Below are 25,885 nucleotides of genomic sequence, written 5' to 3'. Positions count from 1 at the left end.
TACTTCGAAGAGACGAGGCTGGGCTGGCTGGGGAGGTGTGTGGAGGGTGGAGGGCGTTTGGCATTGCAAGCTTGGAACTTGCAACGCGTTGGTGGGAAAATGCGCCAATAGTTTCCATCTCTCTACTCAGATTCATAATCATCTGTGGCGTCTCTGACCTGCAATGGAAATGTGAGCTAAATACAATAACTTTGAATGCCTGTGCCTTAATAAGGATGTAGGCGGACAAGTGCAATCTAATATGCTTATCTTATCTATACCAGAAGTGATTTCATTTTTCTATGCGGTTCTAAATAGTAATTCGCAGATACCTCATGAGCGACCAATCGTCAGCTTTGTAGTGTTTACTTCTGATTTCAAGATGGGGCTTAGCTTTAACTCGCTCTAGAACGTGTATGTATTCCAGGTATTCCAGGATTATAACATAAACACAGCCTTCAGTCAATGTATTTCTGCAATATCATTGTGCCGCTATTCAGGTAGCCAATAGCCGGTCATAAAATAGAGATTATATATAAAAGTCATGGTCATGGCCATGGCCATGGTCTACTGAGCCCCAATTTGGGCGACAACTGTGTATATTGTCCTGCAGCCTCACGTTGCCGCTTAATCGCAGCTTTTCCCAGATGCTTACATATATTGAAATTCCATGTAGTTGACTTCTACTCTTCAGAGGTTAAGGGCGCCCCACATTGGGCGCCAACAAGCTGCAAGGCGGGGCTGCAGAAGTATACCTGCTAGCACCAATTCTGAAATATAAATATCTTTAAGCATACTTTTAGAAATATTGCCTGCATAATTACAGTCCTTTTTCCTGAAGCTTTGTTTATTGCTGTGGCAAATACCTGCCAGCAACAGTTTCTAGTCTCACTCAGATACTCCAATCCATTGGGGCTATTTATAACACATAACTGACAAGACAAGCGAACAAAGCTCTTAGCCAAACTTTATGCTTTTGTTGCCAAATTCTTGTTGACCAGCAAGCATGCGTCTCACCTAAAAAATAATGTGTAACGAAGTACGGCAACATATTTCAGATGTTTCCCGTCATATTTCTTTATTTATTCGCTCGACTCTGGGCCGAGACAAGTGAGTTGCAATTTATGTGCTGGGTGTTGTTTGTTGGTTGTTGGGTGTTGGGCGGTGTGCCAAATAAGTGCGCCATATAACAAATATGTCGGCCCGATAAGCGGAGGGAAATAAATTGTGTGGCAGGCTGGAGGGAAGTGGTCGGTGGTCCGTGGTCGGTGGTCAGTGGTGCTAGTGGTTTTTGGTCGGGAGCTGAAGCTGTGGGCGGCGGCTGGGCCGACATGCCATTATGCCATGGGACATGATATGATTTCTAAGATTAATCGACAAACAAATTTGCGAATTGTGAGCCGTGGATTGTGAATTGTGAACGCGAATGCGAATGTGAATACGAATGTGAAAGTGCGCCTTGTGCGACTTACGAGTAGTTGTTGAGGATTTGATTGTGATTGTAGCGTTGTGGCGGCGAATGGAGTGGCAAGCGGCGTGCGTCAAATGCCGCTAATTGTCCTTGACGATGGCGCCGGTGATTGTTGCTAGTTGCCAGCTGCTTGCCACACGCTGTGGTGGCATCCCACATGCCACACAATTGCCTTGCAAATTTGTTTTCGGCGGCCCGCAAACCGAAAGTGGAAACTGGAAAATTATGCAACCGCACTGTTGCCACCAAGGCATTGGTGGTGGCCATGCTGCCACAAGGACGTTGCCGCAGGCACTGCCACTCAGGTCGAACTAAGCTCTCGCACACTTTTGGTCCCATTTCGCTTGCGCTCTATAGCTTTTGTTTCCCTCCATGTCGGAGGCCCAGTCGTTCGCTCATTGTTGTCGTTTATTTATGTTTTATTATTGCAATTTTGATGCTGCCACATGAAGCGCCACTTGGGGGCGTTGATGTTTGAGTTGTTGTTGTTGCTGTTGCTGTTTGTGGTTTTGTTTTTGTTGTTGCAGGTTAAGCTGCAAGTAGGAAGCGCGCGAAGGCGCGTTTAATTTATAGGCACGCGGCTGGCAAAGGCAAGCGCTTCAAAAGCCCACAAATGCCGATCCGAAGATAAAATACACTTTCCACCCTAATTGTCGTCATTAATGGCCGCCGCCACAGTGCATCGCTGAAATATACCTACCCCATTAGTTATCGGAATTCAACACATATATGCAAACTATATGTTGTTTTACCGTCGAGTGTTTTTGGTGGAGATCATGCCATTGAAAGAAGCTAACTAAAGTCCTATACTTTTATACACAAAATTTAAAACAAGTGGAAAAGCTTAAGTCGGGGAGTGGGGGAAAGCACGAAAATTCTGAGATACACATTTATGAAATACCTACGAACGGTGTTACGGAAAATCCCCTATTGGGGCAAATGGGAGGTGAACTATAAAAGTAAAACAAACAGATGCGCGGCATCTGTGTCCAACATTTTGTATCTCTAGCTCTTCTAGTCTCTAAGATCCAGGTGTTCATACAGACGGACAGATACACAGAATATATATACTTGTACTTTGTGGGGCTTGTCACGCATCCATCTGTCTGTTACATTTTTCACTTCCCGCAAACCTAAAAACATTACATGATAGTGCAAACCGATTAGCTACTTAGCTATTCCAGTGTTCTAGTTGTACAAATTGGATATCGGCTGAATGGCTTGAAAGGACAAGCTGGAGCAGGAGGATGTATTGAATATGTTGAAGATTGTGATAAATATTTTGTCGCCACTTCACAAATCTCGTATTATAGCTGATAAGCGCATTTTTAGGGTAAATACAAACATATGTGAGCAACAACAAGTTGGTATATGTATATAGATATATTTTGGCTTGGCCCGTGTTTCTGGGCGTGCATTTTAATTACGTATACGCCGTGTGAGTGATGCACCACAATAGCATTTGCCTTATTAGGAGTCCGAAATGCGATTGTGCGGCATGCCGCGTCGTTGTCTGCGATGCGACCTCCATGCCTTAGCAACGAAAACACGAACATCAAAGACAGTTCAATTACATGAGATCCATAGATGTTGTGCCGAGCCAATGTCCAGAGTTGGTCGCCCAAAATGCTGGCTGGGGCTGGAAAAATGCGAGCAAGTTTAGTTGTGGCACCAAATGTGGCAGCCAGCTGTGGCAGGTCGACCGATAATTAGCCTTATTTGTCACGCACATGTAAACACAATCGAGGCACTTTTATTGACGACCGACTCGCTCTCCTTGCTCTGCTTGCAGGTGACATTGACGATTGCATTGTGACGCCAACAGTTCAGGGACAATTCACGCCACTGCCCGAGGCGCTCTGCGACGTGATTATGGATCTGACCGCCGAGGGCCAGTCGGCGACCATCGAACATGTGCGCAGCAAGCTGGGCGTTCGATTCGCCCACATGACGACCCCGGCCACGGAGGTCATCTACGATACGCTCGCCCAGCTGATGCAGGAGCAGAAAATCTATCAGACATCAAAGGGATACTTCATCTTTACGCCAGAGTGAGTCGAATGCCAGTATTTCAGTATCGAGCCCTAATCCTAAATTCTATCTTCCACAGACGACGTCGCAGTCGCTCGCGTCCCCGCAGCAACCATCATCAACACCTCAACGGCAGTGGCAGCAGTGGCGGAGGCAGCAGCCTCGTCTATGGGCAGCTGGACGAGGAGGACGGAACAGAGGTTCCGCTGGAGGCACGCACTATGCTCATGTCCAATGCGGAGGCTCTGCACTCGCTCTATGGCGAGATATCGACGGAGCGCGATGGCGATCTGACACACCAGTGCATCCAGACCAATCTGGCCGATGTTATTTGTGGCGGTAAGTGTTAGATCTAGCGCTTTCATTTATAACTACGTTATGGCTAATGCTGAGGAGTGGAAGAAAAGTGAGATAGAGAGAGAGAGAGGGTATGAGAGAGAGATATGAAATGAGCGGACGTTGAGCTGATTTTTGTTGGTGGTTCCCCAGTTAAAGCTCCATAACCTATCTTCTTGAAGGTTTGTTAGAAGTGCTAACATATGGAAGATTAATTCAGAAGTTGTCTTTGTGTAAAAGTTTGCTCAGAGTGAAGATAACAGAAAGGGCGGATAGAACTTTAAGTGATCTGCGAACTTAAAAACTTCATCGTCAGTAGTTCTAGTCATGAAATAACCAGTCGACCCTCTAGGCGATTATAAATCATTTCAATATTTCGAATTAGTCAACGCGTTAGCGTCAACGATAAAGAAACAGCTTGCTCACAAGTCACAAAACATTTGCGGGACAAGCCCTAATATACGAGTAGGTGCATAGTATCCATCGTCATCAGCAAAAGCAAATCTGTAAACTTAATGAAAGGGGCAGCGAAGTAAGCCATATTGAAAAGTGTAATTACTACTGGTCGGTCTCTTAATATGTTGTAGGCAATCCCAATGACAAGATCATTTATCCGCGTGCCGCCAAGCGACGCAGTGCATCGTTTCCGACGCCGCGCAGCCTGGAACGTCGTCATAGTTTGCGGCTTTTTGGATCTTCGAAGCGCCTGCAGCGCTGCGCCTCAACCCGAAGTCTATCCAAGACGTATGCGCAGACGCTGAACACGACTGACAGCAGCAGCTCGGAATACCAAAGCACAGATTCGTCATCACCCAGTGAGTATACCATGGAGTAGCCCTTTGAAGCATGCCTTCTAATAATCCCTCATGCCCGCGTACTTGCAGAAAAAGGATCTTTGCTCTCACGCCTGTTCCGACGCAGCGGCCGTGCCAAGCAGCGCCAGATTGAAACGTACTCTGCACAATTTCCACCCGCCGAGTGGTTCAATACTCGTGCCGTCCACTTACACAGCGTCGGCACCCAGACGGCGGATCACGTGAGTACCGGGCTGCCATTCTTTGAATCGAAATGTATTGAAATCTATCTTTCAGGATATGCCTGTGGTTCATACTTTGTCCAACTCGACGTTCTACGACGGCTCCGAGTTGAGTCAGCGATCTTCCACTTTGCCGCGCCGTCATCGCCGTCACATGTCCAGCGAGTCGACCTTCCTGATTTCGTCGCGCGACTGCTCCCCCATACGCCGCCGCTCCCCCGTCTACTGCAGCAGCTCCTTGCCACGTTCCACGCAATCGATACCGGCTACGGCCACAGCGACAGCCGCAGCGGCCAACAACAAGCACAAGATGAATCATTCGTCGGCCACATTGTCACGTCTGCACACTGCCACGCCCACGCCCACGCCCACAGCGCCCAGCCAATCGCCGGCCCATCTGCAAAAGACCGCACCGAAATCCGTGATTGGCAAACACATCTTCGAGTCCTCGCCAGCGCGTTCCTCGACGCTGAAGGCCGCGGCGGCCAAGCGCCAAACGGATGGTCTGATCATCAACAGCAGCACGGACAACAAGTCCACGTATCGCAGCCTGCAGAGCAGCGGACCCTCCAGCCTGGAATCGGGCAAGAACTCCTCCATGTTTACCTCCGGCCCGTCGAGCATCGACAGCGGAAAGGTTTCCTTTAGCAACAAGACCAGCGGTCATTCTAGTCTGGACTCGCAGTGCTCCACAAACACGGCCGTTGTGGCGCCCAGCAGTAGCAGCAACGGCAGCATTGGCAATGGCAACGGCAACAATCCAGCGCGTTCCATACTACTCCTCAATGGTTCACCACGAGGCACACCGCGTCATCAAGCCATGAGAGCGCGGGTGGCTGAGGCGCAGGCGCAGCGTCAGCGAGCGAGCACGCCGTCGCGCATTCTCGAGGAGCTCTCGGGCTATCATCAAACCGCAGCATCAGCCAATGGAGTGCCCAACTCGAACTCAAACAATTCCATCACACTGCAGGTGACCACCTCGAACGGCCACCAGAGCATACCCAGCACCAAGATCTTTGTGCAGAACTCGCCAGCGAGGAGCGTCATAACGCTCGAGAATGGCAAAATGCTGGAGAACTCGAATGTGTTCATCATCAACAACGAGACGATGACCAATGAGAAGGGCGAGGTCATCAAGAAGACGCTCTCCAAGCAGCACAGTGCCGCTGGCTCGGCATCAGCCACCTCCACGCCCCTCAAGACCCAGACAATGCAGCAGGAAGGTCAATCGTCGTCGCCTTCGCCGTCGCCGGCACAGACTATGCCCAACGCCCACCTGGATGGCGCCTGCAGCGAGTATGACACGAATTCGGAGACCTGCGACTCGATTTCGTTCATCAGCGAAATATCGCCCGACAACACGGCCAGTCAGAGTCATCACAGCAGTGTCCTGGAGACACCCTACGATGGTGGAAAATATGCCAAGAACACCAACAACGACGCCACCATGAACAACAGTCGCAAGTTGTGTCTCCATCTGGCCCCACATCCCAACAGCAACATCGCCTACAAGAGCAACGTCCTGAAGAACGAATCCCAGCCGAATTCGCCGTGCACCGAAAAGCCCCTGAAGCTGGCCGCCCTGGCCAAGCAGGACTTTGAGATTGCCGGCTCGGTGGGCAACCTGAATTTCTATGAGAAGCACTCGAAGGATCTGGCGCCCACGCAGAGTAACAACAAGATGATGAACTCGAGCAGCGACTTGAAGAACTTGTGCTTCGAGTCTGTCTGTCAGCTGCAGAAATGCACGATGAGTGGCGACGAACTGGCCTTGGCCCATTTGCTTCAAAAGTCCAGCAACCCACTGGGCAGTGAGCCCAACCTGGCACTCAAGGATCATGCCAATGATAAGTCCATCGACAAGGAGGCCATCGACAGGCGATTCAGCCTGACAAAGGAATCCCTTGAGCAGGGGCTGGGCAATGGTCTGGGCACGGGGGGCAGTGAGGAGCTCTACAACTTTCCCAGCCTTACGGATCTGTCATTCAACTTCACATCACTGGCAGCGCGCAAGATCCTCCAAGGAGTCAGTCTCAACAGCATCGACACTCTTGTGGAGCTTAACATGGCGGCAGCAGCGGCGGCAGCTGCGGCAGCGAACAGCGCCCAGGAGCAGAAGCAGCAGAACAATCAGGCGCCTACAGCCTCCGTCTGCACCGACTTCGGCATGGTCTAGAGGTCCTCCGCGCTTGGACCCAACAGAGCGGCATCTGTTGGCTCACAAAGCGTGTTTGCCGAACTTTAGAGCTGATAGCATAATCAAACGAAATTTATGTTTAGGAAAATAATATACATACAAGTACGTACGAATAAATTCGTACATAGTACATATATCTGAGCAATATAATATTGGGGTCTCTTGCCTTTATCCGAAATCAATTGAATCTATCGAAATCGATTTGAAATTTCATAAAAATGTTTGCGTTTCCGAATTCCTTACAATTCACTCATCGTTTCGATTTCGTTAAATTTGTTTGGATTCGGAATTGGGAATCTGGGATCTGATTGTACAAGTATACTAAAGTATTGAGAAGTGCATTTGGCAAGCAAAATCGTGTATAATTTATTAACTATTATTACTATTGTTTTGCGTTCTTCATTTCATAGCATCAATTTGTATGTATGTATAATGTATATGTATTGATTGTTGTTTTTAAGAGGTTTTTGTTTTTAAACCACTTTTATTTGCAGTGCCAAAATATGTTTAGTTAATTTTAATGCTTATAACGTTTAGACAGTCGAGTCGAGTCGATTTGTTTTGCTTCCACACACCACAATACACAGAAATTGAACTCGGAAATCCCGAAAAAGCTTGCAGAATGTGCAATTTATTATAAAGTTTCTGTTTCAATATGATTTCGATATGCTCTTCCGCCTATTGTTATTTTTGTATATTATATGTTTAAATCCAATTAACATTTAGACTAACACAACACTTTCGTCTTCTAATTTTACGAACAACAACATAAACGAAAAACTATGAATTTAGCATTTAGCACTTAACAAAAATACAATAATTTTGTACAAGGCCTTAATTAGTAGTCAGCAATAATAAATATAAGTTGAAATCACTAATAAATAAAATTTAAAATTATTAGTTAGAGAGATGTCTTTAGAATGACACTATCGCTTACGTACTTGGCTGAAACATCTTGACTACCTGAACTGTCGATGCCAATAGCTAGATAATGTGACTACGAGTCCAATGAGCTATCGCTCGCCCTTATCGGACGTAAACTCACCGAAATATGCGTCATAGCCGACACAGGTACCCGACTCAGTGCGAGTTTGAAAAGATCGCCGGTTCCACACCAAAGTCGAGTCCCACTTGGTCGCAATACCAGACGATCATAAATAAGCCGAAGGTGGATTCGCAAACGTAAACAATGACACGTGCATAAGAAAACTGCTGACTTAGTTTGGTATTTGCAATGTATGGTCGTCTCTTTCACTCTTGCCTTTTGTTGTTCTTATCTAGTATTTGTTTATTTTGACTCTGCGACTGCTGTCCACTTCTTTCGCGCATGAAGCTTCTTCGATCTGCGCTGTTCGTTTACTTCCTGCTGATGCGAATTCGCTTGTTTCCATTTATGTTCGCCTGTTACATCACGTAAGTCTGACTCGCATTTTGTATGAAATCGGGGACTCGTCCGAATTTTAAATATTGTCCCAACCAGCGAACAATGTTAGTTTGACTTTAATGGTCGACCAGGCGAACATAAATGACAGCAAGCTCACTGGGATCAGCAGCGAGCAGCAAGTGCGAAAGAGACGCAGATACATACAAATTATGAGAGCAGCAGACTCAAAACAAAACAACAGCTAGTGAGAGCGGTTTGTTTACAAATAAGGTTTTGTTTACTTCTGAGAGTTTGCCAGCTGCTGATTTATGATCGCCTAATACTTCGCCGAAGCGGGCCTCGCGTTTGGTATGGAACCGGCGACCTTTTTAAATTCGCATCGAGTCCGGGGATGACTTGGTTCCAAACTTCCCATTCAAAATGCAAGTCTAACTTTAGTGGGCGACCAGGGGAACATAAATAATAGCAAGCCTACTGGGATCAGCAGTGAGCAGTGAGTTCAACAGCAAGTGCGAAAGAGATGCCTAGACATACACATTATGTGAGAGGCAGAAGCAAAACAAAACAACAGTTAGGCCACAGCTGCAGTTAGAGCAGTTTGTTTACAAATAAGGTTTTGTTTGCTTTTGAGAGACTCCCAGCTGCTTATTTATGATCGCCTGATACTGCGCCCAAGCGTGCCTCCTATTTGGTATGGAACCGGCGATATTTTCGAAATCGCATCGAGTCCGGGGTTTATGACTTTGGTTGATATGACGCATAGAGGCAGCGCAAAAGAAATAAATAAGTAATCTTGTAAGCAAATGACATGAGAGCAAGCGGCGCAAAAGCAAAGCAACTGTAAAGTCCGATGCGTCGATTTCAGCCTCAAGAGCGAAAGAGGCGACCGTACATTGCAAATGCCAAAGTAAACAAACGTCGCCAGATAAACAAAGTCAGCAGTTTTCTTACGCACGTGTCATTGTTTACGATTGCGAATCCACCTTCGGCTTATTTATGATCGTCTGGTATTGCGACCAAGTGGGACTCGACTTTGGTGTGGAACCGGCGATCTTTTCAAACTCGCACTGAGTCGGGTACCTGTGTCGGCTATGACGCATATTTCGGTGAGTTTACGTCCGATAAGGGCGAGCGATAGCTCGTTGAAAACGTTGAAAAAGAATTTTCACTCTGGGAAGGAATAGAAATATAGTATGCAGCTACAATATCTTCTTATTTTGTGTTATAAATATCCTATTTATTTAGATTTAAAAAATATTCCGCATCGCTTATCCAGTTGCTGAACATTCGATGCTCTGTATCGTCAATGTTTAAACTACATCGTTTGGATTATTAATACATATACTTATACATATATGTATATGCATATATAAGTATGTACGAGAGTATGAGAACCATATTTTTACATAAAGTATGAAGATTCTTACGTCTAGGACGATAGTTGTTATCTACAGCTTAGAAACTAATTACAAGAGACGAGCGGTAGGATAATTTTTGAGTAAATCCGAGACGTATACTATACATATAAGTACTTGTATGTATTGGCACCGATTCGAATGATGCCTCAATTAAAGTTACAATCGAGCGTATTCTGCTCCGTGGCGGTGGTGCGCAGGCGGCTCTGATCGCTCTGGGATCGGCGCAAACCGCAGCGCCAGCGCTTCAGGCAGCCCATCACAAACGAGTGCTTGGTGCGGCTCAGCACATAGACATAGGGATCGGATGCGAAATGCAGAGCCGTGAACAAGTCTGCTATGACGAAAAATGGATGCTTTGCCGGTATACGATTCGGCATGATGGCCAGCGGTATGGAAATCTAGAATATAGGGACCAAGAATTAGTAAAATGTTTAAGCGGATATACAGATTTATAATAAATACCATCTGGGGCATCCAGCAAACCACAAAGGAGATGCTCAGGAAAGCCATCAGTTTGGCGAATTTGATCTCGTTGGGCGATGTCTGTGCCGTCATTGTGACGCTGTTGCTGTGGTAGAATTGACGTGGTGGCGGCACATTGTGGCTACTGGTGGTGCTGTACTGGCTCTGGTAGAGTGTGGTGCCGCTGCTGCTTTCCGCGTCAATGCTGCGCACGCTCTTGTCGCGATTCACCAGATTGTATTGCATGTGGCGCGTAGTGGTGCGACTATGGCCAATGAAGCACAATACTCGTGCCACAAACAAATTGCACGCCACAATCACAATGCACAACATGACACCTAAAAGAAGAAAAGGAAGAATGAAAGGACTCAAAAATCTTCTATTTGAATGTAATGACAAATATTAGAATCACTTTCATTTACCTCCTAAAACTTAAAATGTCTACGACAAGAATACCCAGTAACCTCTTCCCTACCTACAGAGCCATAAGCTACTAAAACTCATAAGCGAAAAATGTTTTTTACTCCGGCTGTATTATATATATATGGATTAAGTTTCTAGTGCCTCTGGCTTTTACAGTTCAAGAGCTACCGAGGTTCATACTGTCGAACAAAGTAAGAGATAAACGCAAGATGAACGGCTATCGAAGAATCTCAAAAAACTTTTCATATGCCGTTTGCCTTTAAAATGGAACCCAAGGTAGTATAAAACAAGAGAGAACGCTACAGTCGAGCAAGCCCGACAGTGTATTACCCTGTACCCAGGTAAACTTCCGTCACCGAGTTATATGCGCCCATAGCAGCAGCAAAAAGAGGAAGAAGAAGAGCGAACTTGTTGCTGCAGTTTGGGGGGGTTGTACTGGCGAGAATTTGTTTTGCTAATAACTTTATTTAGAATTGACCGAATTGAATAAACAATTTTTAACAACAGTAGACAATTATATATAAATTATGTGTGCAAAGTTTGGTTTAGGTAGCATTTGAAATGTGGACGCTATTGACGAAATTCTGAAGCGGGGGAAGGGGGGGAAAATTAAAAAAAATAAAATAAACTCGTCCTTACTCGGACCTAGGAGAATCTGGATGCCAACTTTGGTTATTCTAGCTTTTATAGTTTCTGAGATCCTCGCGTTCATCCAGACGGACGGACAGACGGACGGACATGTCTAGATCGATTTCTCTCGTCATGCTGATCAAGAATATATATACTTTATGGGGTCGGAGATGCTTCCTTCTGTATGTTACATACTTTGCACAAACCTAATATACCCTTTTTACCCTACGGGTACAGGGTATAAATATACGAGTAAATTACGGATAAGACCGTCTCAGGAATCGCAAAACTAAGCCATACTATATTTCCATTAGGGGAAAGGTGTTTTGAACTCACCGAAAATCATAAACATTATGGCATAGGCCTTGTTGACATAGCCATCGGCATCGCGATAGCGCAGACACTTCATTTCGTTGGGATTCGAATCATCAATGTAGGCGCCAAAGCCGAAGAGGGGCATGAAGGTGACGATTATGGCGACCCCTATGAGTGAGTAGATCGTTTTGCGAACCAGTTCATAGGTAATGTGCTGTAAGCAATAAAATGCGGGTGTTATGTCCCGTACAGGTCCTCTATTTATCAGATATAAATACTCACCTTGTGATAGATAAAGGGGCGCGCCAAAGCCATCCAGCGTTCGGCAGCCATGACGGCGGCTATGCACCCGGAACTGACTCCAAAGAAACGAAACAGCAAGTAGCCGAAGCAGTCCAGACGTACAAAGGATTGCAGCACCTCCTTGGATAAGTTAACCCTGAGAAGGGTAGTGCTTAGCATCCCCAGCAGACCCAGCAAGTTGTTTGTGGCCAAGCAGCTGCAAAGAACGAATATGGGGGCGGGGTGTTAGCTAAGCGATCAATGGACCCATAAATTAGCTCAATGAGAGTTTGGGGCCAGCACGCGTGGGTTGTGGATTTGTGGACTCGTTCCGTCTGTCACAATTAGGCCGGGACGTGCCTACGATGGTAGGAAGGAAGCTGTGCCGGTTCTCGTAAATAAGGTAATTAAAGTTTTCCACGCCATAAACGCGTTTCATGATGTCACATAAATATTGCTTATCGATTGTGCGTTAAATGCGTTGTTATGGGTATGCGGCCTCAGAGCATTACGCTAAGGCTAAGGCTTTGACAAATGTCGGCTGAAAAGCCAAGTGCTTGAGAGCTTTTATGGCCATATTTTGGCTGAAATGTGTCATTCAACAAAATCAAATGATTTGGGCATACAATATACATACTTGTAATACAATATAAGTTGCGGACACAAGTACTGGCAAATAAGTTAAACTAAACATTTGGGTTGTTCAAATGCTAAAACATTCTTAACATTAACATTAACGGCTAATAATTACAAAAATAATATTGAAGAAGGCGCACAAGCATGATTTAATGAAATTTCATTTTGAAAGAGGTGATCGCTTTAATCAGTTGAGCAATTAATCCGCATTTCATACAGAACCCGTACACCTCAGGGGAAGAAGGAAGTATGTGTCCATAACTGTTTGCATTTCTCTAATTCTTAATTGTAATGTTGTTGTAATTTATTTTCAGAGCGCATATTCTTCTTTTTTAACAAACATACAATTTTATTATTATGCTGAGAATCTGCCTGAAACTAAGGCCATCACATTTTTAAATAGGTGACTTCTCAGGAATGATTTGATTGTCTTAGGAAATTAGCACATACATATATGTATTGTATGTGCAAACAGCGATTAGAGTGCATTTGACGACCAGCGTGATACTAAGTTAATGTTTTTCCATTAAATAAGAAAAAAACATGAATTAAAAAATAGGAAGTAAGCCGATTTTGAACCGAATGGATACTCAAAAGAAATGTCGATTTGACCTCAAAATACCATGTGAAATGTATTTTACAGCAGACAAGTGAGCCTTAATCATGGGGTTGAGCGAAACAGGTACTAAAAAATAGCTCATATACTCGTAGCGACCGGAGTTTCTCTGTCACTCAAAATAAAATATTTGGTAACCGCCTCCCTTTTTGAAGTCGGTTAAAAATAATAAATTATTCCTATAATTCTAGTTTTCTATATTAATTTCCATAAGTTGGGCTATTTTATATTTGTAAAAATGTATTGTTAAGGTGCTAATCTGAATGCACGGCTTCAATGCTTTGATTAAATAAAAAAAAAAAAAAAAAAAAAAAAAAAAAAAATGAAATATAATAAATTAAAATAGACTCTAAGGCGAATTAGGAAGGATTAATCCGTTTTTTGTAAAGAACACACTATTCTTCTATATTTATAACATTTCCATCGAACACTTTGTATATGTAAGTGTAAATTTGAAAAAATAATGTTAAGATAACCAAAAGGGAGGAATTTTAGATAAAGAATATATAAATTGAAATAGTGTTCCTAAATATCGCCAAATCGCCAATGCAAGAGACATTTTTTGTCCGGTTAAAGGTGGCTAGATAGATGAGTTTTCCTAACTGCAGGCTCTGAAGATAACCATTTGTTTCACCTATTTGGAATTAATAAAAGCAATATTTATATGCATTCGGTTTCGGAAAAGGTATTGACGTTTCAAATCGTTTACGATCGATGGAAATAGAAATTCCATGAGTTGCTGTAAAGCCGTTAATTACAAATACGATTTATGGTGCCATAAATTTTTTTATAAACAATAATTCATTAGTCCTCAAAACAGTTCTGCGTACATTAAACTGTTCTGCGACTGCCTCAACCTACGAAAACAACGAACGGGAATATTCGATTGTGAAATACACTAACATATTCTTAACAACCAATATAACTACTCTTAAGTAGTAACGACTATTCAAAAACTTGAAACTTGTATTTCATACTTTCCTACATGATGAACGAATAGTCGTCTTAAAATTTAAATGAATCACAAATAATGGCGGGAACTGCATTATTAGTTTTATGATTGGTTCCCATTTCCCCATCTGAGCTATTACTTTCATTCATTTACAAGTATGCCAGTCGCCGCTTATTTTTGCAATTCAACGAGAATAAAGAGATCGTGTTGTGTTCCAAAGATGTACCTTATGCGCGTTTAGTACACACGAGTATATTGTCTAAACTAATATATCCCCTCCCCCCCAAAACGGACCCTGGCTACGCCCATGGCTGAGGGTATAACAAAAAAGGCAATATCATTGTTATTTTTATGGCGCGCATTATGAATTTTAAAATGAAATGAATGCCTTAAAGGTACGGGCGGGCGAGTATGCGAGTACATAAGAATATAGGTAGGTATACACACACACATATATATATATATATATGTGTGTACTTTATTGCCAGCGTATGTATTGCGCAATTTGGGATGCTAGGGGTGTACGGGTATTTGGGTTCTTGAGTGGGTAATGCAACATTTCTGTGATTTGCCGATTGTTTGATTATTTGATTTGACGCGTGTGCGCCATTAGACCGAAAAGTTGCTGACAGATGCCTTGAGATTGAGGAGCGCTTCGAATCAACTGCCACACTCCATAAGCGTCAATCGTTACACACACTCATCAATCACATTAAAGAGTTCAAAGGCAACACTGTGAAATTGTTTGTCAACCACACTCACGCGCACACACACGCGCACACACTTCGCTGCACATCGCCTAATTTCCTGCTCAGCAAGCCAAGTTAAAGGATACTTTTACGCTGCCTGCCACGCCGTTCCGGCCCTGCTGCGGCGTGTGCTCAGACTCAGCTCGAGTTGCAGGCGCGTGCTCTGTTTTATAATTTATGCCCCACACACGCACACGCACACGCACTACTTGACAAATTGAAATCAATTCAGGCGCTTGTCAAACTCGAATCACTGAAAATTGATGCGCCACGAGCGTCAATTCGTCTCTGAAATGTGAACTTAATTACATGCTCTTTTCATATACAAACACACACACACACATACACACAGAGGGAGAGGCATAGATAAATCCATGGTTACTATACTTGAGGGCTTACGGGAAAATGCATACCAGCTTTGGTTATCCCAGCTCTTATGTTTTCCAAGAGTCTCGCGTGCAGATGGACTGACACTGATCAAGAATGTATAGGGTTAAAGATAAAAGAATATTATAGAAAATAAGGGCATATTTTTGTACATTATAGCCTATTCCAGATGAGCGAACTAAACATTAAAGCTGGTAGAGCTGACTCCTCTCAAACGAAATACTAATCTACAAAATGATTGAGCATATGTATCTCTAAGCTCTTCTTCAACAATAAGTCCTATAAATAATATGTAATTTGTTTTAATCTCGTACTTTATCAGCATTATTACAACGTATTTTTAGCTTTCTGACTCCAATATGTAATTAAAATAATGAGGCGAATCGATAGATCCGCACAGAATACGTTTGAAACATTAAAGCAAGGGGGACCACACTTGAATATAGGCTTGTCTTATGCATATTTTATATAGCCACTATAGGATTAATCGGTGCAAAAAACACTCTTAGTTCGATAATCCTTCTGCTTAATAAAATGTGGTACTCCAAGTTTTGTATGCTGTCTCAATATAATCAATAATATAGTAGATCATAAATAAAATAAAAGTTGCCATTTCTGAGTATTCTAAAGTGCCTCATGATGTTCTAAAGTTAGACCACTTGCCATTAATATTAATTAATAATTCAATTCGCATTTAAAGACACTTTGGAATTTGAATTACTTTATCGTTTTATAAAGTGTTTTCTTTAATGTTTATCTGGGTGTGCGCAATGCGGCGTATGTGTAATATGTACAAATAAAAATTAATTATCATCATGGTTGGCTTTTTAAACGATTACAAATGCATTTCTGCATATAATTTATAATCATATCACTGAAAAATAATTCGTAGAAAATATTACAACGGGGCGTATGATTAATATTTATTTATTTTGATGATTTTCTCAAAATTTTATTTACTCATTAATGACAACTAATGCTTTGTTGGCTTTACTTTAAAAGCAAGTTTTAGGCTTTCCTCTTTTAGTTTGGAAATACAAAATAGCTTGACAAATTATGCTTTCTAATAAATAAATCTTGTACGAGTATTTTCAATAATTTAAAATATTTATATTGAGTACCTTTGTCATGAATTCAGACTCTAATTTCTTAACAGTCAAATTTTCCTACTTATATACATTTTCTTTACGATGTCGTAAAAAACAAACAAGTTTGTGGGACTTGGATTGATTTCTGCACCGATCGCTCCTATAGCAGCTAATTGATGAACAGATTTTACAGAACTTTTGAATGTACATAATGAAGGAAAACTTATCAATTTAATTTGCTTGAGAGATATCTTTTTATACAAAGAAGTTGTCCAACTAATGGCTATTCCCATGGCAGTTATATAAAAACAATGGTTTGTAATAAAATTGCGTTCGATATCATTAGCTGTTATGGTTCAAAAATTTGCGGGGCTTATATAGATGAACAGATAAATATGTCTTTATATGTACGATTGCTTGCCACGCCTTCTTCTTTAATTTGAACATTCTTGGATAACCTCTTCAACTTCGGGATATAAAAATATCAAATATGTGGTTAAATTATGGATTAGGGGCGGCCCTACTTAGTGTAAAGTGAACTTTTTAGTGTGCTTAACTAATTCAAATACTAAAGCAAATGTGATGTATTATTTGTTTGGAGAGCAAAGGCAAAGTTATTAAGCATTTCCCCTTTTACCATAAGGGAAGATCAAGAAAAGACCTAAGCAGATTGAAGAGCTGTCAGTTGAGGGGCGGCTATGATATTTAAATGCTATTTCTGACGAGTTCGTTAAGTTCGTTGAGTAGCAAGCAAAGAAAACTTTGGGGATCCCGACCCGCCTTTCGACCCTTATCAACAAATATTTAAAGGCTTTGCTGCTATTGCGGTTTCTGTTGAGAGCAATCAAGCTGTTGCCAACTATTGCAAATATTATCTATTTATCAAAGCAATCAAAACTTATGCTGGCTTTGTGTGCACGAGCCTGCCATTGGCCACTGGCCTATTGTGTGGCTGATAAGTCGAATACATATTGTTATTAAGGCAGTGGCATTAAAACAGACTCTGGGTATGGAAAAGTGCACAAACACATGGCATTCATGAGCGGCAGCAAAAATTGAATAAAATAGTGTTGATAAGATATAGTATGTATGTACATATATATGGGTATATATGTGTGTATGTTTGTAAGTTGGCAAGTAAAGCGCAATTGAGTGTTTGGCTCATTAAGGCGACAACTAGAAACATTCAGAAATGCAAATCAGACCCGCACATAAATACATTAATTATATACATACATACATACATATGTGTATGTAAATTTACATACATGCTGCACTGTTGGCTGAGCCGCAAGTTGAACAAACTTCAAACAACTGCCATGAACTCGAGCGGCAAGTTTGCTGCAAACTTTGAACACAGCTTTGTGTCTGCGTTGGTTTGTCTCTTAGCCTAATTTGCTGTTCACACTTACCGCAACATTAACGTGTATTTGCTGTACTTGTTGTGCTTCTTGCGCGCCAAAATGATCAAAGCTAATGAGTTGCCAATCACGCCCAACACCATCACAACGCAGCTGAGAATCAGACGCTTCTTCTTCGCGTACAGCTCCTCAGGACTCTTGCTGCTGCGCCCCACCTCCCCAGCCGCTGCCTGGCCGAGCGTGCTGACTGTGCTGAGCAAGAAGTCCACAGGTGTTACGGATGCTGCCATCACGACTGTCAGTCAGCCAGTCACTCAGTCAGTCAATCAGTCAATCAGTCAATCAGAATGTATGCTAAGTATTTCTCTATCGCTGTCTCTCTCTCTCTCTCTCGCTCTCTCTCTCGGTTTTAGCGTAATTAATAAAAATTGCGCTTAGTTCCAATGAAAACACATTTCCACACACACACACAAGTGTTCGCACTGACCACCAAAACCAAAGCCAGCACCAACACCAACACCAGCACTATTCGGAAAGTAAGAAAACAGAAAAACTTGTTTCTAGCCTTTGAAGCGCGCCGAATTATTTCGAATATTTTCCAAACACCGTTTGGCACTCTATTTGGCTTTCGAAAATATGCGTGTTTGCCAAAAACTCGCGCCAACACTCTTAACAGACTGGAGACTCTGTGTCGGGATGCGTGTCGAGCAACGTTTCCAGCGAGCTGTCGTTCTAGAATGAAGCGCAAAGCCTACCGAAAGCTGTTGTCGCCGTCGCTGTCGCTGCTGCTGCTGCCACTGCTGCTGCCGACTTCGACGTCGTCGTCGCCATCGCCATCGTCGTCGTCGTTGTCGGCATCGGCATTTGCGTTGACTTGGGGGTGGGGGTAGTGCCTACGAAATGAGTTTCTTGTCGATTCAACAGTTGGCACACCGTTTGACGCCCGGCATCGGCATCGGCATCGACGTCGCCAACGCACAGTGGTTCAAAATTGGCAATAAGGGAGGTGAAAATTGATCCACAGAGAAAACATGAAGAGATTTGTGCCTAAATCGATGCTAAACAGTGGCAAAAGCATGCTCAGCTACAACATGCCTTTCCATGCTTCTTAACTTATATCCTTGCGCAGAAAAACGACTTCTCACAAAGGCAAAAACAATCAAAGAGTTACTGAATTTTGGGAGCGTAAGATCGCAAGATCTCTCCCTCTCTCTCGTACACATATAGTTTTAACTTCACAAAGGGTGAATCTCTTTATCCAAGAGATCCTAGGATTACCAGAAAGTGCCAGCGGTTTGGGGATTACAATCGGAAATAACGCAATAAAGCAAAGTTAATCATAGGAGTTACTGAGCTAATGTCCTTCTCTCTCTCTCTCTCTCTCTCTCTCTCTCTCTCACACACACACACACAGTTTAATCCTCTCTTGAATAATTGAATCAGCTCGGGAGTTGTCTGTGCAAAGATCTGAATGGTTAGCATTTCTGAAAATTTCTCCAACAAATTAGAAATTTATGTGGCTCAACTTCTAGCCCAAAGTTTAACGTTTTTTTTTTAAAGTATGCTTCAGGACTAGCATTGCAGGATATATTATAGATGTATAGAGGAGTTTGCTTGAAAAAAAAATGCCTTCACGATCACGCACATTTCAACTGGTTTCTATTATTCACAAGCATAACACGCCCGCATTTTCCCAATATCTTCTTCCAATTCTAAGAAGGTTCTTTAACCTCAAGCTATTTCGAATTTCCGAATTGACAATTTCGAGAATATTGGAATCATACAGGCAGACTAAGACAAGAGAAAAATATTTAAAAATACCAGAAATCTACACTCCTCCACACAATGCCTATAAATACCAAAGATTCCGAAACGACAAAAACCAATCATTTGGAAAATGCTCAAACGAGTATATTTTGAGTAATGATGAAGAGCCGCAGACAGCATTTACACAATTCCAAAACATCTGCTGGAAATTCGGAAGTATTGCGAAACAGAGAACATCATCATTTCTTCAATGTCAATTCAAGAAATTTCTATTTGTCTTTTCTTAATCATTTTAATTACAACGGATTGCATTGAAAGGGTTTTCAAATAAAGTGATTACTACACATATTTTAAGCATCCATAATAAAAAAGCCCATAAATAGCACCCAGAAGTGGTGGGGGCTTATACAGCCGGACAATGTCACGGACATAGTTCATAGTATGTAAAAAAACATGAGGTCTGACGCGACTCCTTCTGCCTGTCTCATAAATTTCTAGTATACCCTTTAATGTTTTGATGTTTTTCATCCTGAATAGTTGGAAAGCTCTACTGTAGAGAGTTGTATCTGAACCCGAGACAAGCCCATTGCATGCGCCTTTCAATTTATGTATAAGCCATGATTTATTTGCGAATGTTTTCTATAACGAATTTAAAATGTGATTGAAAATACATACATAGTCGAAGGCAAGACGATGTACAGCCCGACAAAGCGTACATTAAAACTATTATGGATATTTAAGGAAGTTTTGGGTTGAGACTGCCGTTTCGTAACAATTATATGTTAATGCGTCCACCTATCATAAAGAAACTGTATAAATTTAATGTCAACCGATACTGTTGAGATCTAATTTGCAATTAAAATGCGAAAAAGGTTTGCCAGAAAGACCAATTCAGAACTTAAGAAGAAGAATGAATTTATTCAATGAATTCTTTGGGCGCCTGTAGTGGTTGAGTGGTTGGTGGTTGGTGGGTGGTGGCTGGTTGCTTTTGGTATGCGGATAGTGTGCCTGCCTCTCATTCTTCTTCTTTTTCCGCTTTATCGACGGCCCGTACACGAGCAGCTGGGTGGCGGCAACTTTATATTTCCCGTTTTTATATTCGTTATTAATTGTGGGTTTATGAGTTTTTGTTTTGCTTTTTGCTCAACAATTAAAATGCTTAAATACTCATATGTAAATAGTGTAGTTTGAAATATTCCAAGGAAAAGCGCTTAATCGACTACAAAATTTATAATATTCCGACTATATAGCATGTACGAGTACATATATTCGCAAGATCAAAGCTGCTGGCGAACTGCATCTGAAATGCAGAATGCATTCTAAATGCCAAATTATGCAAAACCCAGAACAGTATTGATGGAAGTCGACGCGCGAACACCCACGCTCACACACACACTCACACGCACACACACACACATAGACTTCATGGCATCGTATGGGCCGTATAGGGTAGGCGGATGTCATACGTGGCGTATGCTTAACGCCGAATCGAACCAAATGCAGCCGAGAATTGGGGCCGTCTGAAGTTCATGGCTGCTCGAGGACATCCTAAGGACATCATGTGGTGTCACAAACACACACACACACACACGCATACGCACTACAATAAGGCAACTATTTTTAGTTAATTTGCTGGGACCACACACACACACACACAAACACGCCCACACATCCACTATAAGTCTTGTTTGTGTTTGTGGCACGCACAACTACATTTCTCAGAATTTGTATCCCTTCATATCCTTTTTTTCTTTTGGTGCGTCTATTAATTGTGTGTCTGAAATTGGGTTGAATTGCCGCCTAATGCGATGGCAGTCATATTTTTTCTCGTCCGCCACTTTGTGTCTCTGCTCCCCGTTATGATGAGAGCGAGGCACATAAAAAATGGGTTTTTGTCACGTTGCGTGGGCGCTCATTCTATAGAATAGTTATTGAGGTGACTTTGTCACAGCCGAGTCAAGTCAGAGTCAGGAGTCATGGGCGTGACCGCAGCTTTCGTTTCTTAAATAAGTGAAAGAGCCCAACTTTCATAGGAAATGATTTCTTTTTGCAATTTGTCGACAAACCTTTCGTAAGAAATTCACGACAGTCATTGATCCAATCAGCTGCATGAATGGATCAATGACTGTCGTAAATTTTATATGATAAAGTGCAGCGGCTATAATAAGAGTTCAGATTAAGCTGCTTACGATCTCTTAATGGGCTTAAAAATCTGCGAATTCTACACTGATCGTTCTCTGATATATTGCGCCGATTTTCATAAAACTACAAAACTTATAAAAAACAAGTTATGTTAATAAAAAATGGTTATACTCATACTTACAAGGGATTTTTGAACCGATCGTTGGGGTTATTCTTGGAGTGTAATAAACTTGCTCTGCATATGCATAAGACTTGTCCACATACCAAGTTTGGTGCCCCTAGCTGTTATGGTTTACTAGCTCTTGGTGTTCATACAGACGGACGGATGGAAATGTGCATACAAAAATAATTGACAAAAATAATTTCATATAAATTTGTGTGCTAATCTATGAAGTTCACACGCAAATTTCTGTTATTTTACAATTTAGAAAAGCGCATTCCAAAGACGTTATTTGTAGAAGAAAACTATATTTAAGTATAGAGTTTCCCCTTCTTGTAATCAAAATAACAGCGGCAAGTTTTTTGAGCAAATACAAGTAGATACTTCGTTCTTAAACATACAAAAGTAGTTCAAAATTAAAGGGAATCCGTTTTCTAGTATTACTTATTGTATCTAAAATTGAAAAAAAGTGTACGAATCTATATCGAAACCAAGGTTGCATAACTTAAATAATTGGCAGTACAGTCATGTTTAACTGCAAATGCGGCTATCTAGAATTTGCATTTTGAATTGAGAACACACACAAAAATCCCAACAAGAAACCCCCCTTTAAGAGTGGGATAAGTGTAATAAAAAGTAAAAAAGTACTTTTTAAAAATTGGAGACTGCAATGATTGGAAGTACTTTATTTTATGGCCTTTTTAAAATGAGACGATCTGCTTTAGTATTACCTCCTTATACGGGTATCTCTGAAAAGTGTACCTACATAGCATAGTAGGACACAAGAACCTGGTTCTTTGCTAGCATGTGCACCATACGATGTCGCCCGACTACCTACATAATGCCTTTGTTTATAAATGAATAATGGTGGGTCTATAAATCAGGTTCAATAAAGTGTCGATAAGAAATCGTCCGAAGCCATTCCGAATGACTAATATCCACACATTCGCAGTGACTATGTAATCACGGTTTCGTCCATCTCTAGTTGTCAGCCTAGTTAGGTTGAAGAGGTTGTTGGCCTCCAGAGCGGAGAGTGAAGGCAACAATTCCACCAAATTAAATTAATAAATGATAGCATTTACTTTTGTTCTCCCGAATGCAAAGTAGGCTGCTTCATAAAGTGCTTGAATTGTGTTTCTGCCCCCGATCCGTACAGGTGCAGGTTTGGGGATTGAGTGGGAACACGCCACAAACATATGTACGAGTATGTACTTGTATGTATATACGAATACCCAGATACTCGTACTCCGGATTGTTTTGAGTTCTGTTCAGCCCTGTTGGCCCCAAATGACGAAGCGTCTAATTCTGTGAATGTGCTATGCCACTTTAAAGCGTGTTGAGTGTGTCGAGATAAGGGCCGCTAGACGAGTATTTTATACCCCTAGACGAGTTTATAAAACGTATATACGCCATATAGGTAAGGGATTACCTAACTATCTAATTTTAGATAGATATAGACATTTAAAAGGGGGATTTTGATAAACAGTACAAAGTGGGCTTCTAGTTTCGGTTGCAATTATACATAATTAAAGAATAATAGAAGCGATAACGACCTATAGAACAAAATGAGCAAGTGTAAAAATAGGAGGAAGAAGAGCATTACTTTAAATAGGCGTATCAAGGTGCTGATATCGTTCGGGTTGAATGAAATGACATTTCCGAGTGCAACACCTTATTGGCTCTCTAACATCTACAATTAGTCACAAACTGTCGGCTTTATAAACATTAGTTCGGTATATGATTGAAAAGTAAACAAGATAAAAAGAATTGTTGGCAGTGAGCCACGAACTTGAAGGAAGGCCATCAAAATATTTACATTGCGCGCTGTAAACTTGCATTTAATCATAGTCTTCATAAAAGCAAACTGCATTCTGGCATTATAGAATGGTATGTACGGGTATATGAAGGGGGACGGGTCAGTTGGGCTGCCCAAAAATATAACAATGGAAACACACATTAGAATAATTGCTCAAGGTTGTCTTATGATTTCACAGAAGTGATTCGTTTTCTACATAAATATTATATTTTCCTATTACTCAGTTGCATGTGGACATGTAATAGCAAATATCGATGCCCTATGAATCAGAATAAATCAACAAAGAGCCCGATTCACATCAGACTATGAATAAAGACTTCCGAATTGAGGTTACTCCTTTGAAGTATGTATACTTTTGATTCGATCCCAATATTCAATATTTGAAATTAATTAAATCTGTTCAGAAGACAGCCGAACCTGCAAATTTTCTCTAAAAACAAGTAAAAAAAGCTAAAGTCGGGTGTCCCGACTTTGAAATACTCTGTACATATGTTTACTAATTAAAAAAATTTACTAGAAAAAAAAGAAAATTTAAAAAAATTGGATCGATTTTACCTTTCTCGGTATTCGAACTCTCGTAAAGGGTGTATAATTGCACATTTACATAGCAATTGCGTCTGTGTGAGTGTATGTATGCCTATGCGCATCTATTCGTGTCTGTGTAAGCATTTTCGCAGTCAACCAAACAGCAACATCAACAACAGCCGCGGGCAGCGCTTGAGCAGCGCTGCAGCAGCAGAAAATCGGGAAAACCCCCATAGGGGGGAAGTGGGGGGAAAATCAAAAAAATAAAACAAACTCGTATAGAATACACACATAACGCATATTTGTGCAAAATTTGGTGTCTCTATCTCTTATAGTCTCTGAGATCCAGGTGTTCATACGGACGGACAGACAGACGGACAGACAGACAGACAGGGCTAGATCGACTCGTCTTGTCACGCTGATCAATAATATATATACTTTGTGGGGTCTGCCACGCCTCCTTCTGCCTGTTACATTTTTCAGCTCCCGCAAACCTAATATACTCTTGTACATTTCATGTACAGAGTATAAAAAAGTTATTTGATTTTACAAGCGATATAATTGATTATGGACTGCTTAAAGGGCTCTGTTAGATCGAAATCATAACACCTTTTGAAGCAGTAAGTTGGCTTTTGTTTTTCTGAGCAGATGTATAAACGATATTACAAGCTTGTCTGTTAACTAAATCAGCTTTTACCATCAAAAGGTAATTAAATTCCGACGCTTTATAATTTGGAAATAGTTTTTTTTTTTAATTGGATTTTATTGTATTCACACCGAATCTAAAACAATTACAAATCGTTCAAACAGCTGGTCGAAGCTTCTTTTTGATTCTTCATTTCGATAAGTTTATGTTTTGATGAGAAGCTTCAATATTTTGTACATAGTATACGAGTAAATATGTCTTACATAAAAAGATTAAGTAAAAATCAAAACTATTGGAACAATAATTGAATTGAGAAATCAGCAGTTACAAAGCTATTCTGATGGTTCAGATAGTTCTTACGCCGCAGATTAAGGCAAATTTCTATAAAAGTGGGGGGAAATTATCATATTATCATAAAAATGAGCAGAATGCGAACCCGGAATAATTGTTGCGAACTCGGAAACGGAAAAGCCTCTTAATTAGACTCGAGGCTTGCACACACTCGTTTATAGTAAGTAGCTACGAATACGAATATGGTGGGGTGCGCTTAAAACGTGGCTTACCTGCATCGTAAGCTGATTTTGCGACGAACTTTAAAAATCAAAGTCAACATCGTGAAGCCGGCACAGAGTGATTAAAAACGCACACAACTGGTGTCGCCTCAGCGGCATATTCCAGACGCATCCGAAGACAACGTGAACTGCATACGTTTCGATAGCTGGGCGCCGACGTCATTGCATGAGAGACGAGCGAGCATTGGTTCTGGAATGAAATGCATATAAAACACTATACGTATAAAAGAACTCAAAGCTTCTACGTAACTCTTATCAGCAGAAGAGTGCAGTGCACAGTGGGCGTACTATTTGCAGGCACTGTGGAGGAGGCAGAGTCCAACTCTTCAAGCAGCCAGCCATCCAGTTGCATAGGTGACAAATAGCAGGCATTGAAGGCAAGCCATGCTTTGCATAACAAACCAGAGTCTGGAGCCTCTTCGACGGCTCGACGGCGTTGCAGCAGCTGCGTCCCGAAGATTTATGCGCGTATCTTTTGGATTGTTATTGTTTTGTGTTAGTCGC

At 41.8% G+C, this 25,885-nt stretch overlaps 2 protein-coding genes across 4 annotated transcripts in view; one reads left to right on the top strand and one right to left on the bottom strand.

Moving 5' to 3' along the window:
* LOC115632518 overlaps positions 1-7,725 on the top strand; it is a 99,727-nt gene extending 92,002 nt beyond the window's left edge. For both annotated transcript variants that reach the window (XM_030529713.1, XM_030529711.1), the window contains exons 5-9: positions 3,243-3,501; positions 3,561-3,820; positions 4,405-4,632; positions 4,702-4,853; positions 4,909-7,725. In XM_030529713.1, coding sequence (XP_030385573.1) covers positions 3,243-3,501; positions 3,561-3,820; positions 4,405-4,632; positions 4,702-4,853; positions 4,909-7,029 — 3,020 coding nt within the window. In that variant the 3' untranslated portion in view covers positions 7,030-7,725. The remainder of the gene's footprint in view (positions 1-3,242; positions 3,502-3,560; positions 3,821-4,404; positions 4,633-4,701; positions 4,854-4,908) is intronic.
* Positions 7,726-9,613: 1,888 nt separating this feature from the next.
* Positions 9,614-25,516, bottom strand: LOC115632565 (prostaglandin E2 receptor EP2 subtype). Of its 2 annotated transcripts, none has more exons than XM_030529782.1 (5): positions 17,805-18,434; positions 11,965-12,181; positions 11,704-11,896; positions 10,315-10,652; positions 9,614-10,250 (listed from the first exon to the last, which is right to left on the bottom strand). In XM_030529782.1, exons 1-5 carry the CDS (start codon positions 18,041-18,043, stop codon positions 9,999-10,001), a joined length of 1,239 nt encoding a protein of 412 aa, XP_030385642.1. In that variant the 5' UTR covers positions 18,044-18,434; the 3' UTR covers positions 9,614-9,998. The 2 variants fall into 2 exon arrangements, with proteins under 2 accessions (XP_030385642.1, XP_030385643.1); XM_030529783.1 differs by lacking the exon at positions 17,805-18,434 and adding an exon at positions 25,373-25,516 and having other exon boundaries at positions 9,616-10,250.
* Between the last annotated feature and the right edge of the window lie 369 nt (positions 25,517-25,885).

The sequence above is a fragment of the Scaptodrosophila lebanonensis genome, unplaced genomic scaffold, assembly GCF_003285725.1.
Source record: "Scaptodrosophila lebanonensis strain 11010-0011.00,11010-0021.00 unplaced genomic scaffold, SlebRS2 tig00001415-arrow-pilon, whole genome shotgun sequence".
Taxonomy (NCBI): domain Eukaryota; kingdom Metazoa; phylum Arthropoda; class Insecta; order Diptera; family Drosophilidae; genus Scaptodrosophila; species Scaptodrosophila lebanonensis.
This window is presented reverse-complemented; position numbering and strand designations above follow the sequence as displayed.